This window comes from Saccopteryx bilineata, chromosome 1, assembly GCF_036850765.1.
Source record: "Saccopteryx bilineata isolate mSacBil1 chromosome 1, mSacBil1_pri_phased_curated, whole genome shotgun sequence".
NCBI classification, from domain to species: Eukaryota; Metazoa; Chordata; class Mammalia; order Chiroptera; family Emballonuridae; genus Saccopteryx; species Saccopteryx bilineata.
This window is the reverse complement of record NC_089490.1, coordinates 100,783,848-100,797,188: the sequence shown is the minus strand read 5'-3', so window position 1 is coordinate 100,797,188 and position 13,341 is coordinate 100,783,848. Positions and strand designations below refer to the sequence as shown.

The window sequence follows — 13,341 nt, the reverse complement described above, 5'->3', positions numbered from 1 at the left end:
GGTGGGCGTGCCGGGTGGATCCCGGTCGGGCGCATGTGGGAGTCTGTCTGACTGTCTCTCCCTGTTTCCAGCTTCAGAAAAATGAAAAAAAAAAAAGAAAGGTTTTGGCATTTGGATGGTTTTTCTGACTTGGAGCAACTGTCTTCACCCCGTTTGCATTTGAAAACCATGAATAGCAGTGTTTTTTCAATGTATGAGTTTGACATTCTCTTAGATTAACAACCTTAGCAGGCTTGGATTCTGACCATTTCTAAGCAAGCAGTATTTGCCCTGCGAAGTTCCCAGACCCTTAAGGCCATCATTCCATGGATTTGGTGGCATGGCAGGGTGATTTGTAGTGATAGCTCCTCTCGAGCTGCTCTCTGGGATGAGAGGAATGAGAGAGCTCTGTTGCATCAAGGGTCTTAGAACTAGATCTCTATTCCGTAAGGAGACGGATAATTCTGCTTCAATTGCCAATGATTAGATAGATCTCTGCTTACTGATGACGATGCTTTGGAAGTATAAGCACCAAGAGATATGCAAAAGGTAATTTTGTGTGAATAAAGACACTAAATAAAGAAGGCCAGCATATCTTCTAAGTCCTCAGGGTGGTCCTCTGCATATTTTCAAATCTAGAGCAAAGGCAAAGTGCACATGTTTGTGGCAGGTGGAGCCAACCTCTTTAGGACTATGTGACAAGTGCAAGTGCCTGGATTTGTCAGTAATATGGGGACATTGACCTCAGCTGGCCATTCAGGGTTCCCCATCCCAGTGTCCTGCAATGTCCCCGATTGACCCCCATCTGACAGTAAATAGGGAGAGAGCAGATGACTGAAGGCAACAGTCTAGTAGTTGCTGTGTGAGAAGCTGAGGTAGATAGACTGTATTTAGAGGGGTAGAAAAAGAAATGGTATAAAGCCATCCTGGTGAAGTTTGACGGCAGAAGGCTGAGAAGCACTGCCACCAACCAGAGCTGCAGGCTGGTTTCAGAAATCATGGAGGTCCCATGGTTGAAGTTTCATGCTCCTTCAAGTTGTGGCGTGGAAGGGACTGTGCTCACACACCTGGATTCTCGCAGCGTCCGCCGTGGCAGCTGTGTATGCCACTGTGTCCGGCAGCAAAGACCAATCTCTAACGCCCACAGCAGGGAAGGAGCACATGAGCAAACTCCAGGCCCCGCTGTCAGTCTGTACCAGAGATTCCACCCCAGGAAGTGTCGCCTTGGTCACCACTTTGACTTGCAGTGAAGGACTTGGAACACGTGGACATAGTTGAAGACTTTGCCACTTAAGTTACTAGTGGTCACTAGGCCCAACCAAAAGTTACACCTTGACATTCAAATTTGATGTGTTCATTGCTCTTTATTCATAAACAGCCCTCTCCTAACCACCCTGCCCTGTACAGAGAGGGGTGTTCAGCCTGCACTGGACAGATAGCGTAACCCAAAGGTCTCAGAACCTTTGCTAAAGGGCTGCCTCACAGTCATACAGCCAGTCCGTCTTGGGGAAGGACCAAAACTTGACTTTCCCACCACCTAACCTGACACGTCTGGCACTCCACAGCTGCCTTCTACCAACCAGTTTGCATAAAATGGGTAATTCTGTTATTTACACTTCTGTTCCACGTGACTGGCCAGTGGTGCAGTGGATAGAGTGTTGGACTGGGACGCGGAGGACCTGGGTTCAAAACCCCAAAGTTGCCGGCTTGAGTGTGGGCTCACCAGCTTGAGTGCAGGCTCACCAGCTTGAGCGTAGGCTCACCAGCTTGAGCTTGGGGTTGCCAACTTGAGCATGGGATCATAGACATGGCCCCATGGTTGCTGACTTGAGCCCAAGGTCACTGGCTTGAGCAAAGGGTCACTAGGTCTGCTGCAGCTTCCCAGTCAAGGCACATATGAGAAAGCAATTGAACAACTGAGGTGCCGCAACAAAGAATTGATGCTTCTCATCTCTCTCCCTTCCTATCTGTCCCTGTCTCTCTCTCTCTCCCTCTCTCTCTCTCTCTCTCTCTCTCTGTCTCACACACACACACACACACACACACACACACAAAATTTACACTTCCGTTCCTCCTAGCCCTATTAGATCGTGTGAAAGGCGAACCTGCCCGGAAAGTATTTCTTTCCTTTCACTGTAATAAATGTGGCTTTGGCTGAGTTCAAGGGTAAGGGTTAGGTGCCTTGTTATAAACTAAAATTTCTTGCCTACTAACTTAGGAAATGAATTACTAAGCCTGCTTCAAGAAAGAAGAAGTGGAAAACGATCTTGAATTTTAAAATGGGGCTTGGAATCACTTGAATACTAAAATGTTGTAGATAAAGCACGTCCGCTTCTGTAGATCCGTGGCTCACAGCAGCTCTAGCATGGCATCCAGCCAGTAGTCTAGGACCGTTTAGCTACAGACCTGTCTTCAGGTCAGGGGGTCTTCCAGAGGTGGCAGGTCCCCACACCCAGTGCTTGGATGAGGGTGGGCTGCATTTAGCCTCCCTGCCTGACCCCATCCTCAGCATTTCCACCCGGCTAAATCAGGAATGGCGCAGTGCCAGGGTTTGGTTTATGTTTGTTTGCTGGTTTGGAATGCCAGCTTCAGTCAGGGCTTATGCTATTTTTTAGGCACAAAACAATTCAGAACATTTGCCTAAATAAGTGCCTGTTGTTTTTTGGAGTAAAAAATAAGGGCCTATTAAGCATGTGTGCCTGCTGTTCTCATTAGCATCCCCCACTCTGCTGTTGTCTTCGGTTGGCCCTGGGCAAGCGCCTCTGCTTCGGGAGGGGCCGCTGGTGGGGGACCCCTACCTGTGAGAGCCCTGAGCAGGGGCCGCTGGGGGGGGGGGGCTGCCTGTGAGAGCCTGAAGCAGGGAGGTGGGGGAGGGGCCGCGGGGGGGGGGCTGCCTGTGAGAGCCTGGAGCAGGGGGCCCCTGGTGTGGGGAGGGGGGGCTGCCTGAGAGAACCTGGAGCAGGGAGGTGGGGGAAGGGCCCCTGGGGTGGGGAGGGGGGGCTGCCTGTGAGAGCCTGGAGCAGGGAGCACTGGAGGGGCCCCTGGTGTGGGGAGGGGGGGCTGCCTGAGGGAACCCGGAGCAGGGAGGTGGGGGAAGGGCCCCTGGGGTGGGGAGGGGGGGCTGCCTGTGAGAGCCTGGAGCAGGGAGCACTGGAGGGGCCCCTGGGGGGGGGGGCTGCCTGTGACAACCCCAAGCAGGGAGGTCGGGGAGGGGCCACTGGGGGCGGGGGCTGCCTGAGAGAATCCAGAGCAGGGAGGTCGGGAGGGGCCGCTGGGGGGGGGGGCTGCCTGAGAGAACCCGGAGCAGGGAGGTGGGGGAGGGGCCGCTGGGTGGGGGTGGGGGGCTGCCTGAGAGAACCCGGAGCAGGGAGGTGGGGGAGGGGCCGCTGGGCGGGGGGGGGGGGGGGGGGGGCTGCCTGTAAGAACCTGGAGCTGGAAGGGCGGGGAGGGGCGACGTCTAGGCGCTCTCACTTCCTTGTCGTGCATCCTTCTCAGAACCTCTCTATTAATTGTAGACCAAATCCTACTCTGTGCCTGCCCATCAGACACCTCTTTAGCTATTCCTCAACATGATGAAAGGGAACAGATGAAAAAAGAATCAACACTCCCCTTGTCGAAGGGAGCTGTCCGGCTTTCTGTCCCAAAGGAGGGGCATGGTGAGCCCCTCCCCAGTGCTTCTCTAGAGCCAGTTTAAAAGCTCTGGGCTCCTTAGAACAGCGGTTCTCAACCTGTGGGTTGCGACCCCGGCGGAGGTCGAAAGACCAAAACACAGGGGTCGCCTAAAGCCATCAGAAAATACATATTTATTATACAATATTTCCGATGGCGACCCCTGTGTTTTGGTTGTTCGACCCCCGCCGGGGTCGTGACCCACAGGTTGAGAACCGCTGTGTTAGAACATGCTTAGATAGGAGGCAGAGCAACGTAGCAGGGGTTCACTTCCAGGGGTACTCAACCTTTTTATACCTACGGTCCACTTTTGTATCTCTGTTAGTAGTAAAATTTTCTAACCGCCCACCGGTTCCACAGTAATGGTGATTTATAAAGTAGGGAAGTAACTTTATAAAATTTATAAAGCAGAGTTACAGCAAGTTAAAGTGTATAATAATAATTACTTATCAAGTATTTTATGTTGGATTTTCACTGTTTGGCAGAATAAATCTTCATAAAACAACTTACTATAGTTAAATCTATCTTTTTATTTATACTTTGGTTGCTCCGCTACCACCACCACGAAAGCTGGAACGCCCACTAGTGGGCGGTAGGGACCAGGCTGACTACCTCTGCGAGGTGCGTCATCTGTCTGTCATGATGACAGCGAAGTGATGGCAGTGTTTCAGTAGTGAGATCCCAGGCCCTCCCCACGTTCTGGCACTGCAGATACATCAAGTCCTGCTTAAAAATACTTCCCTATGCAGGCCAGGCCATCAAGATGCATTCACATAACAGTATCTTTAAAATATTTTTCAGTTACAGTTTATATTCAATATTATTTTGTTTTAGTTTCAGGCATGCATTGTAATGGTTAGACAATCATATACTTTACAAAGTGTTCTCTCCAATATGTCCAGTACCCACCTGGCGCCACACACAGTTACTATAATGTTACTGACTCTATTCCCTCTGCTGTACTTGACATCCCCGTGACTCTTGTAACTACCACTCTGTGCTTCATGATCCCTTCACTTTTTTCACCCAGTCGCCCAACCCCTCTCCCCTCTAGTAATCATCAGTCTGTTCTCTGTGTCTGTGATCCTAACAGTGTATTTTAAGTGCTAGTTAGGATGATAAACTATTATTCTTAATTGAGTATAGAATTTTTTATTAGCTTGTCTTCCCTCCAATTTCGACCACGGCAACAGAGAAGTAAAAGTTTAAGCAGTGGAAGCGGAGGCTGTTTTTGAAGCAGGGAGTAACCCAGAGGAGTGTAGCCGGAAGGAGCAGTTAAAAGACAGCCCTGGGCTCCTAGGGAATAGAGAAGTGGGGACAGGGAGTTTCCAGAAAATCGGGGGAAGATCAAGAAGACCCAGGAAAAATGTCTTAATTTATTGAGGCTACTGTAATAAGTTAACGTAGACTGGGTTGTTGAACAATAAACATTTGTTTCTCACAGTTCTGGAAGCTGGGAAGTCCAAGAGCCAGTGACCAGCGATTCAGTGTCTGAGGAGAACCCGTTCCCTGGTTCATAGGTGGCCGTCTTTCTGCTGCGTCCTCATGTGGCAGAGAGAGCAAGCTAGCTCAGCGCATGGGCACTAATCCCATTCATGGGGTCTCCACCCTCATGACCCAGTTCACCTCCCTAATTCCCCACCTCCAAAAACCATCACATTGAGGGTTGATATTGCAAGACATGAATTGGGGAGGACACAGACATGCAGGCCGTAATAAAGGGAGGTCTCGAAAGATGCACTATACCTACTTTACAGTTTTTCCCAGGGTCACGATGCTGTCACACACCAATGAAAATCATTAGGCATGACATCTTATAATTTTGCAAGATTTGGGGAACTCAAGCCCACAAAAACCACAGAGCACTTTTCACTGTAATGCTTTCCCAAGAAGTTGATCCACCTGATGCTAGTAAATGATCGCAAGAACACGAAATGCCAATTTAGTTAGCAGTTGGAGCCATGTTCTATTTCTAGTAATAGTGGATCCTGACCCAGGTGAGACCAAATCTGCCAGACTTCCCGAGGTACTGAGAGCCCCAATTAAACTGACGGTGGAGGCTCTCAGCGACTGCTGACATTGTACCCGTAAAGACTTTGTAGGTCTTACTGTTTTTAAATTCATTTTAAAACTCACTCATGTCTAATTTAGATTTGTGTTTGAAGAAATGTAATCTGAATGCCAGAAAAGGGGCATGACCTTCCACTTCAGAACTGTAGCTTGCAGTAGAAGGTTCCTCGCTTACAGGATTCCAATTTCAATTTGAGTTATTTTTGACAGAGCGCCGCATGTAGTGTCAACATTACAGGAAGGGCGCCCGGTGAAGAATGTCTTAATTTAATTTTCTTTTATGTGTTAATTCTGTAATTACTTCCCAGACACAGCTCAATAGAGTGAGGGACATGAAGTCCTTGCTGGGGGTGCCGGCAGGGAAAGACATCTTGTACACATTTGTTGGCATCGATGGGTATACGTGGAACATTATATTGCCGACAGGTTATTTAAGGCTGTGCAATTACAATGTAATTAGGGTAACAAGCATTAAGGGTTTTCGGTCTATGACAACTGCAAAAAAACATAAATAGGATATTATAAGATAAAGAAATGATTGGACAGTTATGTGAAATGTTTTGCTTTTTAAAAACATCTATGTATCAAAAGAAGTTTCTAGCAGGGGTTTGCTACCATTTGATGCCCCTTGGTCCTTCTGTGCTTCAGGATAATGGTACTTAAAACTTTCCTCATGTACTTCCCACCAGTTATTCTTAGAGGCAGGTTGGGATGAGGGGCTGGCCGAGAGTTGGCATAAAGAAATGTTACAGCCTGACCAGGCGGTGGCACAGTGGATAGAGCATCGGACTGGGATGCGGAAGGACCCAGGTTCGAGACCCCGAGGTCACCAGCTTGAGCGCGGGCTCATCTGGCTTGAACAAAAAGCTCACCAGCTTGGACCCAAGGTCGCTGGCTCGAGCAAGGGGTTCCTCGGTCTGCTGAAGGCCCGCGGTCAAGGCACATATGAGAAAGTAATCAATGAACAACTAAGGTGTCGCAATGAAAAACTGATGATTGATGCTTCTCATCTCTCTCTGTTCCTGTCTGTCTGTCCCTGTCTATCCCTCTCTCTTACTCTCTCTCTGTCCCTGTAAAAAAAAAAAAAAAAAAGAGTACCAACTTTAAAAAAAAAAGAAATGTTACAGAGCCTGATCAGGTGGTGAGGCAGTGGAGAGAGTGTCGACCTGGGGTGCTGAGGACCTGGTTTGAAACCCCGAGGTTGCCGGCTTGAGCTCAGGTTCATCTGGCTTGATTGTGGGATCATAGACACGACCCTATGGCCACTGGCTTGAGCAAGGGGTCACTGGCTCCGCTGGAGCTACCCCCCTGGTCAAGGCACGTATGAAAAAGCAATCAAAGAACAACTAAAGTGCCACAACTACAAATTAATGCTTCTTGTCTCTCTCCTTTTGTCTGTCTCTGTCTCTCACTAAAAATAAAAAAGCTACAGAGAGAAAGATGAAATGTTAAATCAGTGAGAGATAGGTGGGGATGAGGGGCATTGCAGTTTTTTAAGTTCCCAACCTCTGCACTCAGTCACCCCCAAATTTCAGTCCCAGCTCTATGACATGCCTTGCATAAGGCACTTTCATGTTCTGTGTACCAAATTCTCTACCTGTAAGTATCCGATAACCATGCATAGTTGTACACGGTGGGTGGGTATCCCACTTAGTAAAGTGTTGTCATCCCCAGGGTCCCATGTCAAGCAAGGCATCCAAGGCCTAAATAGTGCAGTGTGGCATTTCCCTTGTCCCACCCCTACACCTTAGCCCCCATGGCGTCTTCAAGAGACAGCACCTTGGTGTGTCCACCTGCCTGCTGCCTGCCTCCTTCTACACCTGCCTTTGCTGGGGGGGGGGGGGGGGCAGCAAGACAGTAGGCCGGAAGATGGTGCAGGGCCAGCCTCCCTGGGACAGGGTTCCCCCCAGCGAGCAGAACGTGGCAGGGGAACCCAGAGAGAGTAAGCAGGAGGCAGCCCTGCCTAGCTCTCGGTGTCCATGGGGGATGGAAACGGTAAACTGATTAGTGCTTACTTTTTCTAAAGAAGCGTCTGCCCCACTGACTGCTTCTGTGCACACCGCTGGTGATAACCCCTGCTCCAAGACAGGACCGTTTTAGGTGGTTTTGTGGGGGTTTTTGTTGGGTTTTTTTGTACTAGAGACAGAGAGAGGGATAGATAGGGACAGACAGACAGGAAAGGAGAGATGAAAAGCATCAATTCTTCATTGCTGCACCTTAGTTCATTGATTGCTTTCTCATATGTGCCTTGACCAGAGGGTACAGCAGAGGGAGTGACCCCTTGCTCGAGCCAGCAACCTTGGGCTCAAGCTGGTGAGCTTTTGCTCAAACCAGATGAGCCTGCTCTCAAGCTGGCGACCTCGGGGTCTCGAGCCTGGGTCCTCCGCATCCCGGTCCCATGCTCTATCCACTGCGCCACCGCCTGGTCAGGCCAGGTTGTTTTTAATTAAAGAAAACATGCCTTCCACACCTGGCATACATTTACCCATGGATAGATAGTATGTTGGAGAATGTTGCTGGTCTGGAACATTCTAGAAAGGGAGAAAGAAAGCAGTCGTTTCTCAGGTCATTTGCCTTGGTTCTAAAATATGCTGGTTTGCCAGTGAAAACAATGGTCATTTATGTCATTTCTTCCAGAACATAATTGCAGAGCATGAAATTCGTAATATCTCCTGTGCCGCCCAGGACCCAGAAGACCTCTCAACGTTTGCTTACATCACAAAAGATTTGAAGTCCAATCACCACTACTGTCACGTGTTTACTGCCTTCGATGTGGTGAGTAACTTCCCTCCTGGCTCAGTTTTAATCTCACCCCACATGTACCTGGATTTTAGTGACAACCCCACTGGCAATTAAGGTCCTTTGCATGTTTGCCAAGTGTCCCGGCCCGCCTGCTGAGGTGTCTTGCAGACTCAGTTTCCCTGAGCTGTTCCTGTAGAACTCTGCTTCTCCCTCGTCTCTGAGCTGCCGTTGCTTGCTACTCGCTCCACTTTTCAGAGCTGACAAACTCTTTTCTTTCTCTGGGAGCAAAATAGAATAAACGGCTTCCAGCAGCCCTGTCCCTTCACTGTGTTGGTTTCTCCGGTTGCTGTTTCTAAACAGTAGAACGTAATAGTCGGGGAATGTTTGGAAGAAAAATAAATTTCAGTGCCTTAGCAATGTTTGCGGTTTCCTATATTAAAGAGCAGTCAAACTAGACACGTACAAAAAAAAATTGGGAACACCAAGGTTTGGTCCATTCAGACATTAGTCTTGTAATGATGTCCTTATGGTGTTACACAGCTTGTAGTATATGCTATTTGTCGTTAAATCTACAAACTAGCCCATATATCGCAGACTTGGAAAATGAAAGCAATTCTAGAAAACAAGTGTTCCTTTTAGCACACACACACACACCCTCAAGACAGTACAAATTGATTGAGGATAGCTCTAGCGTAGCACATAGGGCATTCTGCATCTGAAGCAAACAGGGCAGATATGGCTGTAACCATGAAATAATTTGTAATCAGGAAAATTCTAAAATGTCACTTTAACTTGACAGTTCTTCTCTGTTCAATGTGTTTGAAAAACAAATAAAGAATTACATAGATAGCGCCATATAATGTATTCTTCGGAGTTCATTATCATGGGTAAGACTGCTGGAAACAGTCTATTTGAATTCTGACAAATGTGCACGGACCAAGGACTGCCATAATGCAGAATTTACACCACTCTAAGGTCTGTTAGACTCATGCCCAGAGCATTTGTACCGTTCTGCATGTGGCTCATTCCTTTCAGTCTTTGAGTGTTGAAACAGGAAGGAATGTTCGTGTGCCTTATAAAAAATTCCTCCGACTCTGGTGGGCATGAGGAAAACAATGTAAAATACATGTGGTTACAGGACTACAAAGCCACGCCCTCCGAGGCCATTCTTAATATCTCTGGATGTGTCTCTTTGTGTGGGATCAATGGTGTTGATTAAAGTCATTTCAGTATTAGGTTTCTGGCAATATAAGCACAACTTGCCATTCTTATGACTTTGCAGTTGTTGCTTTAAACAGCAAAATTCCATTCTGTCCATGTGTATTTTGGTTTGCACGAAACACCTCTCTCCCTGTGGCAGGCGGGTTGGTGTCGTGAAAGAACACAGAGCTCAGAGTTGACATCCCTAGGCAGGTACCTGCTCCCTGATCTCAGCCAGCTCATAGAAGTTCCCTGAGTTGATTTCCTTTGTGTATAAAAAAAGGTTCAAAGATTTATACCCCAGGCTTTCGTTCGGATAGAAATGAAGGAACATGTATAGAGTGCCTCATAAATATACGCGTTCAATGTTGGTTCCTTCCCCACCTGTTCTCTGTCCTCACCTACCTACATCACAGTTGACAGCCTGGCCCCTTTTCTCTGCTAAAAGGCTTAAGGTAGGTTTGCCAGAAAGGTGTATTTATGGTCCACTGTTTTCCCACCGCCCCTGTAAAAGTACTGAAAAAAAAAAAATAGAAAGCAATAAATCAATAAAATAGAAATAATAGAAAGAAATCATTGACTCTCCTGGCTTCGTATTGGTATATTACCTCTCTACAGTGTTTTCATTGAATGTCAATATTAATATTCCGATACCTTTCAGGATGCATCCCAGCCCTTCCCTGAGTAATGCAGCAGTTCTTTCTAAATTGGTTGTCACAGTAATACATAATTTGCCTTCATGACAGTATCCAAACATTATTCTACATTTGAACTAAAATATGGTGCCCATGGACCATCTGCCCCCTTGAGTTTTTTTATCTATAGATATATGTGGCACAAGAATGCTGGGATGGAATATGGGGGAAAAATAGTCAAGTGTGTAGTTTTAAGATCAACATGATGTCCTGATACGTATAGAAATCGTGTGGACAACTACTTTATCTCCTGTGTGTCCATCCAGGTGTTTGATTTCATGTAGACATCCGCTAGTTTGGATTCCATATCAGCTCCAGACGATTTTCATCTTACACCACAAATCCACCATTTTAATCCTCTCTGGGCGAACAGTTGTCTAACTTCGAAAATAGTAACAAAGGCCACCAGCCTTGACCTGGGCCTCTGAGCAATTTTGAGATGTAACAAGCTTTGCTGGCGCTTAAAAAAAAAGCCTCTTTGAGCATGGATTTTGTATCTTTATGTAGGGCAGTTCAATATTCAGTCCAGTCTTGAAACTGTGAAATTCTTTTGATACATGTCAGTGCCCTGGGCTGTCCAAATGGAAGGAAAGAAAGAAGGGAGGGAGGGAGGGAGGGAGGGAGGGAGGGAGGGAGGGAGGGAGGGAGGGAGGGAGGAGGGAGGATAAGAAGGAAAGAAGGGAAGGAAGGGGGGATGGAGGGAGGGAAGAAAATACCTTAAGTATACTTTTAATCTTTTTGCTGACATATGAACACATAAATGTTTTTTTAACACATTTATGTTTTTAATTGCAAAGTTATTGCCACTTTGACCTTGTAGACCTTTTATGGGTCACAAAATGTTTTTATGAATGTCTGCTACCATCAAGAAAATTCAATGGCCCTGGCCGGTTGGCTCAGCGGTAGAGCCTCGGCCTAGCGTGTGGAGGACCCGGGTTCAATTCCCGGCCAGGGCACACAGCAGAAGCGCCCATTTGCTTCTCCACCCCTCCGCCGCGCTTTCCTCTCTGTCTCTCTCTTCCCCTCCCGCAGCCAAGGCTCCATTGGAGCAAAGATGGCCCGGGCGCTGGGCATGGCTCTGTGGCCTCTGCCTCAGGCGCTAGAGTGGCTCTGGTCGCAACATGGCAACGCCCAGGATGGGCAGAGCATTGCCCCCTGGTGGGCAGAGTGTCGCCCCTGGTGGGCGTGCCGGGTGGATCCCGATCGGGCGCATGCGGGAGTCTGTCTGCTGACTGTCTCTCCCTGTTTCCAGCTTAAGGAAAAAAAAAAAAAAAAAAAAAGAAAATTCAATGATGTCTAGGAGGCTTCCAGAGTATGGAGAGTTTGATTTGAAATTCAGAGCATTTTCCCATAGAGATCCTGTGACCTCGGAAGGGAGGCCCAAGCCCCCTACAAAAGCTAGCTTGTGAGTTTAACTTAGTTCATTTACTATGGGACATTGCCGAGTCTAATATGCTCCGACGCCAGGAGGTGGGTGCACTGTGCCATTTCCCAAGTTCGTGAGGCCATGGTAGCCTTTTTGGGAGGGCGCCCTGCCAGGGTGGTGGTCTGGAAAACACTTCAGGAAATGGTATACTTTATGACCTCCAAGCCTGTTTCCATTTCGTAGAATCTGTGCTAAATCCAGCTAGTGATATTTTTCAGTTTTGGACAAAAGGTAGATGAAAATGAAAAGACTAGGACAAAAATGGAATTAGGGTTCCCAAGAAAATAAATCCACGCCCCGTCCTCACTGACAAGCACCAGGCCTACTCTGCCTTCTAGACTCGTAGTCTTATGGCTGTAGATTCCTATGCACACGTCTAACTTGGTAGGCCTGGACCACACCTCATAGAACAAAAGGCTTTCCAAACTCCACCTTCCAGGCAGTGAAAACATGGAGGCAGAGGGAGCAGTAGGATTGGGTAGAAAGGAAGGATGTGTTGAGAGACTAGAAGTTGTGGAATTAAAAGCATGGACTCAGCAGTGCTCTCCACCTGGTCTCAAATGAGAGAAGAGGGATTCCCTGCTGCTAGGATTTCAAGGAGGTGGAGTGGGGGGGAATGAGCATTTCAGGGGCCACCAGATCCCAAGGCTGTAGTGATTAACCTTCAGAGGTAGCAGGAGATAAGGGACATATATAATATACATAGTAACCAAGGTAACTTGCAACTGTCATCTTCTGTATAGTATTCACTCAGTCTAGATTTCTAAATCATAGAATTGCAGTAGGTAGTTCAGAAGGGTTTTGATGCATTCTCTGTGGGAGTATTAGACCTGTCTTTTAAAATATGGGAAGAACCTCGTTCAGTAGTCTTAAAACAGGACGGTTTTTGTCTTGTCTTGTTTTGTTTTTAATAGCATTATAGCCATGACTGCTGCTAGACCCTTGCTAATTCTCACTCCTCTATAAATATCCTGTTTGCAGTCTTTGTGATATTTTTAACGATGCTCCTTTTACTCCTACTTGTAACTCCCAAATTCTGTAATCTTCAGTACGCAGTGTGGTTGGTGTGGCTTAGACAGGCTCAGGAATGTACGGGGAATGTTGCAGTCATGATGCCGGTGGGTGGTGCATGTGGGAGACAAAGTGCCTTCCTCCCTGTGCTTTCTTGGCTGAATGTGGGCTCTGAAAGGATCTAAGCAAGAGAAACTGAAATGGCGATATGCCGCGGACCAGCGCAGCTCGTAATAACGGTGCGGAATTGAGGAAACACACTTGTCAAAACAAAAACGATGGGACTGGGAGGACTCTTCAAACTGCCTGGCAGTATCTGAGTGTCCCATAGCCCCAATTTGCTTTATTATATAGCCATATGCAAATCAAGGACCTTGATACAAAGTTGCACATCCAAGGCTAAGACAGGAACTCTCCCAAGGCAAAAAGAGGATACAGTGAAATCTACCAACATCTGAAACAAACAAAGAATCAGAGGAAGGGCATGTATTGATATATTGCTTCCAGCAACCCAAGGAAGCAAGTAGAGCCGGTGCAAATACTCAGCAT

At 47.4% G+C, this 13,341-nt stretch overlaps 1 protein-coding gene across 7 annotated transcripts in view; it reads left to right on the top strand.

Annotated features, from left to right (window-relative positions):
• Window positions 1–13,341, top strand: part of ANKS1B (ankyrin repeat and sterile alpha motif domain containing 1B) — a 1,089,048-nt gene that overhangs the window by 1,047,052 nt on the left and 28,655 nt on the right. For all 7 annotated transcript variants that reach the window (XM_066262341.1, XM_066262329.1, XM_066262320.1 and 4 more), the window contains one exon: window positions 8,356–8,493. In XM_066262341.1, the coding sequence (XP_066118438.1) occupies window positions 8,356–8,493 (138 nt within the window). The remainder of the gene's footprint in view (window positions 1–8,355; window positions 8,494–13,341) is intronic.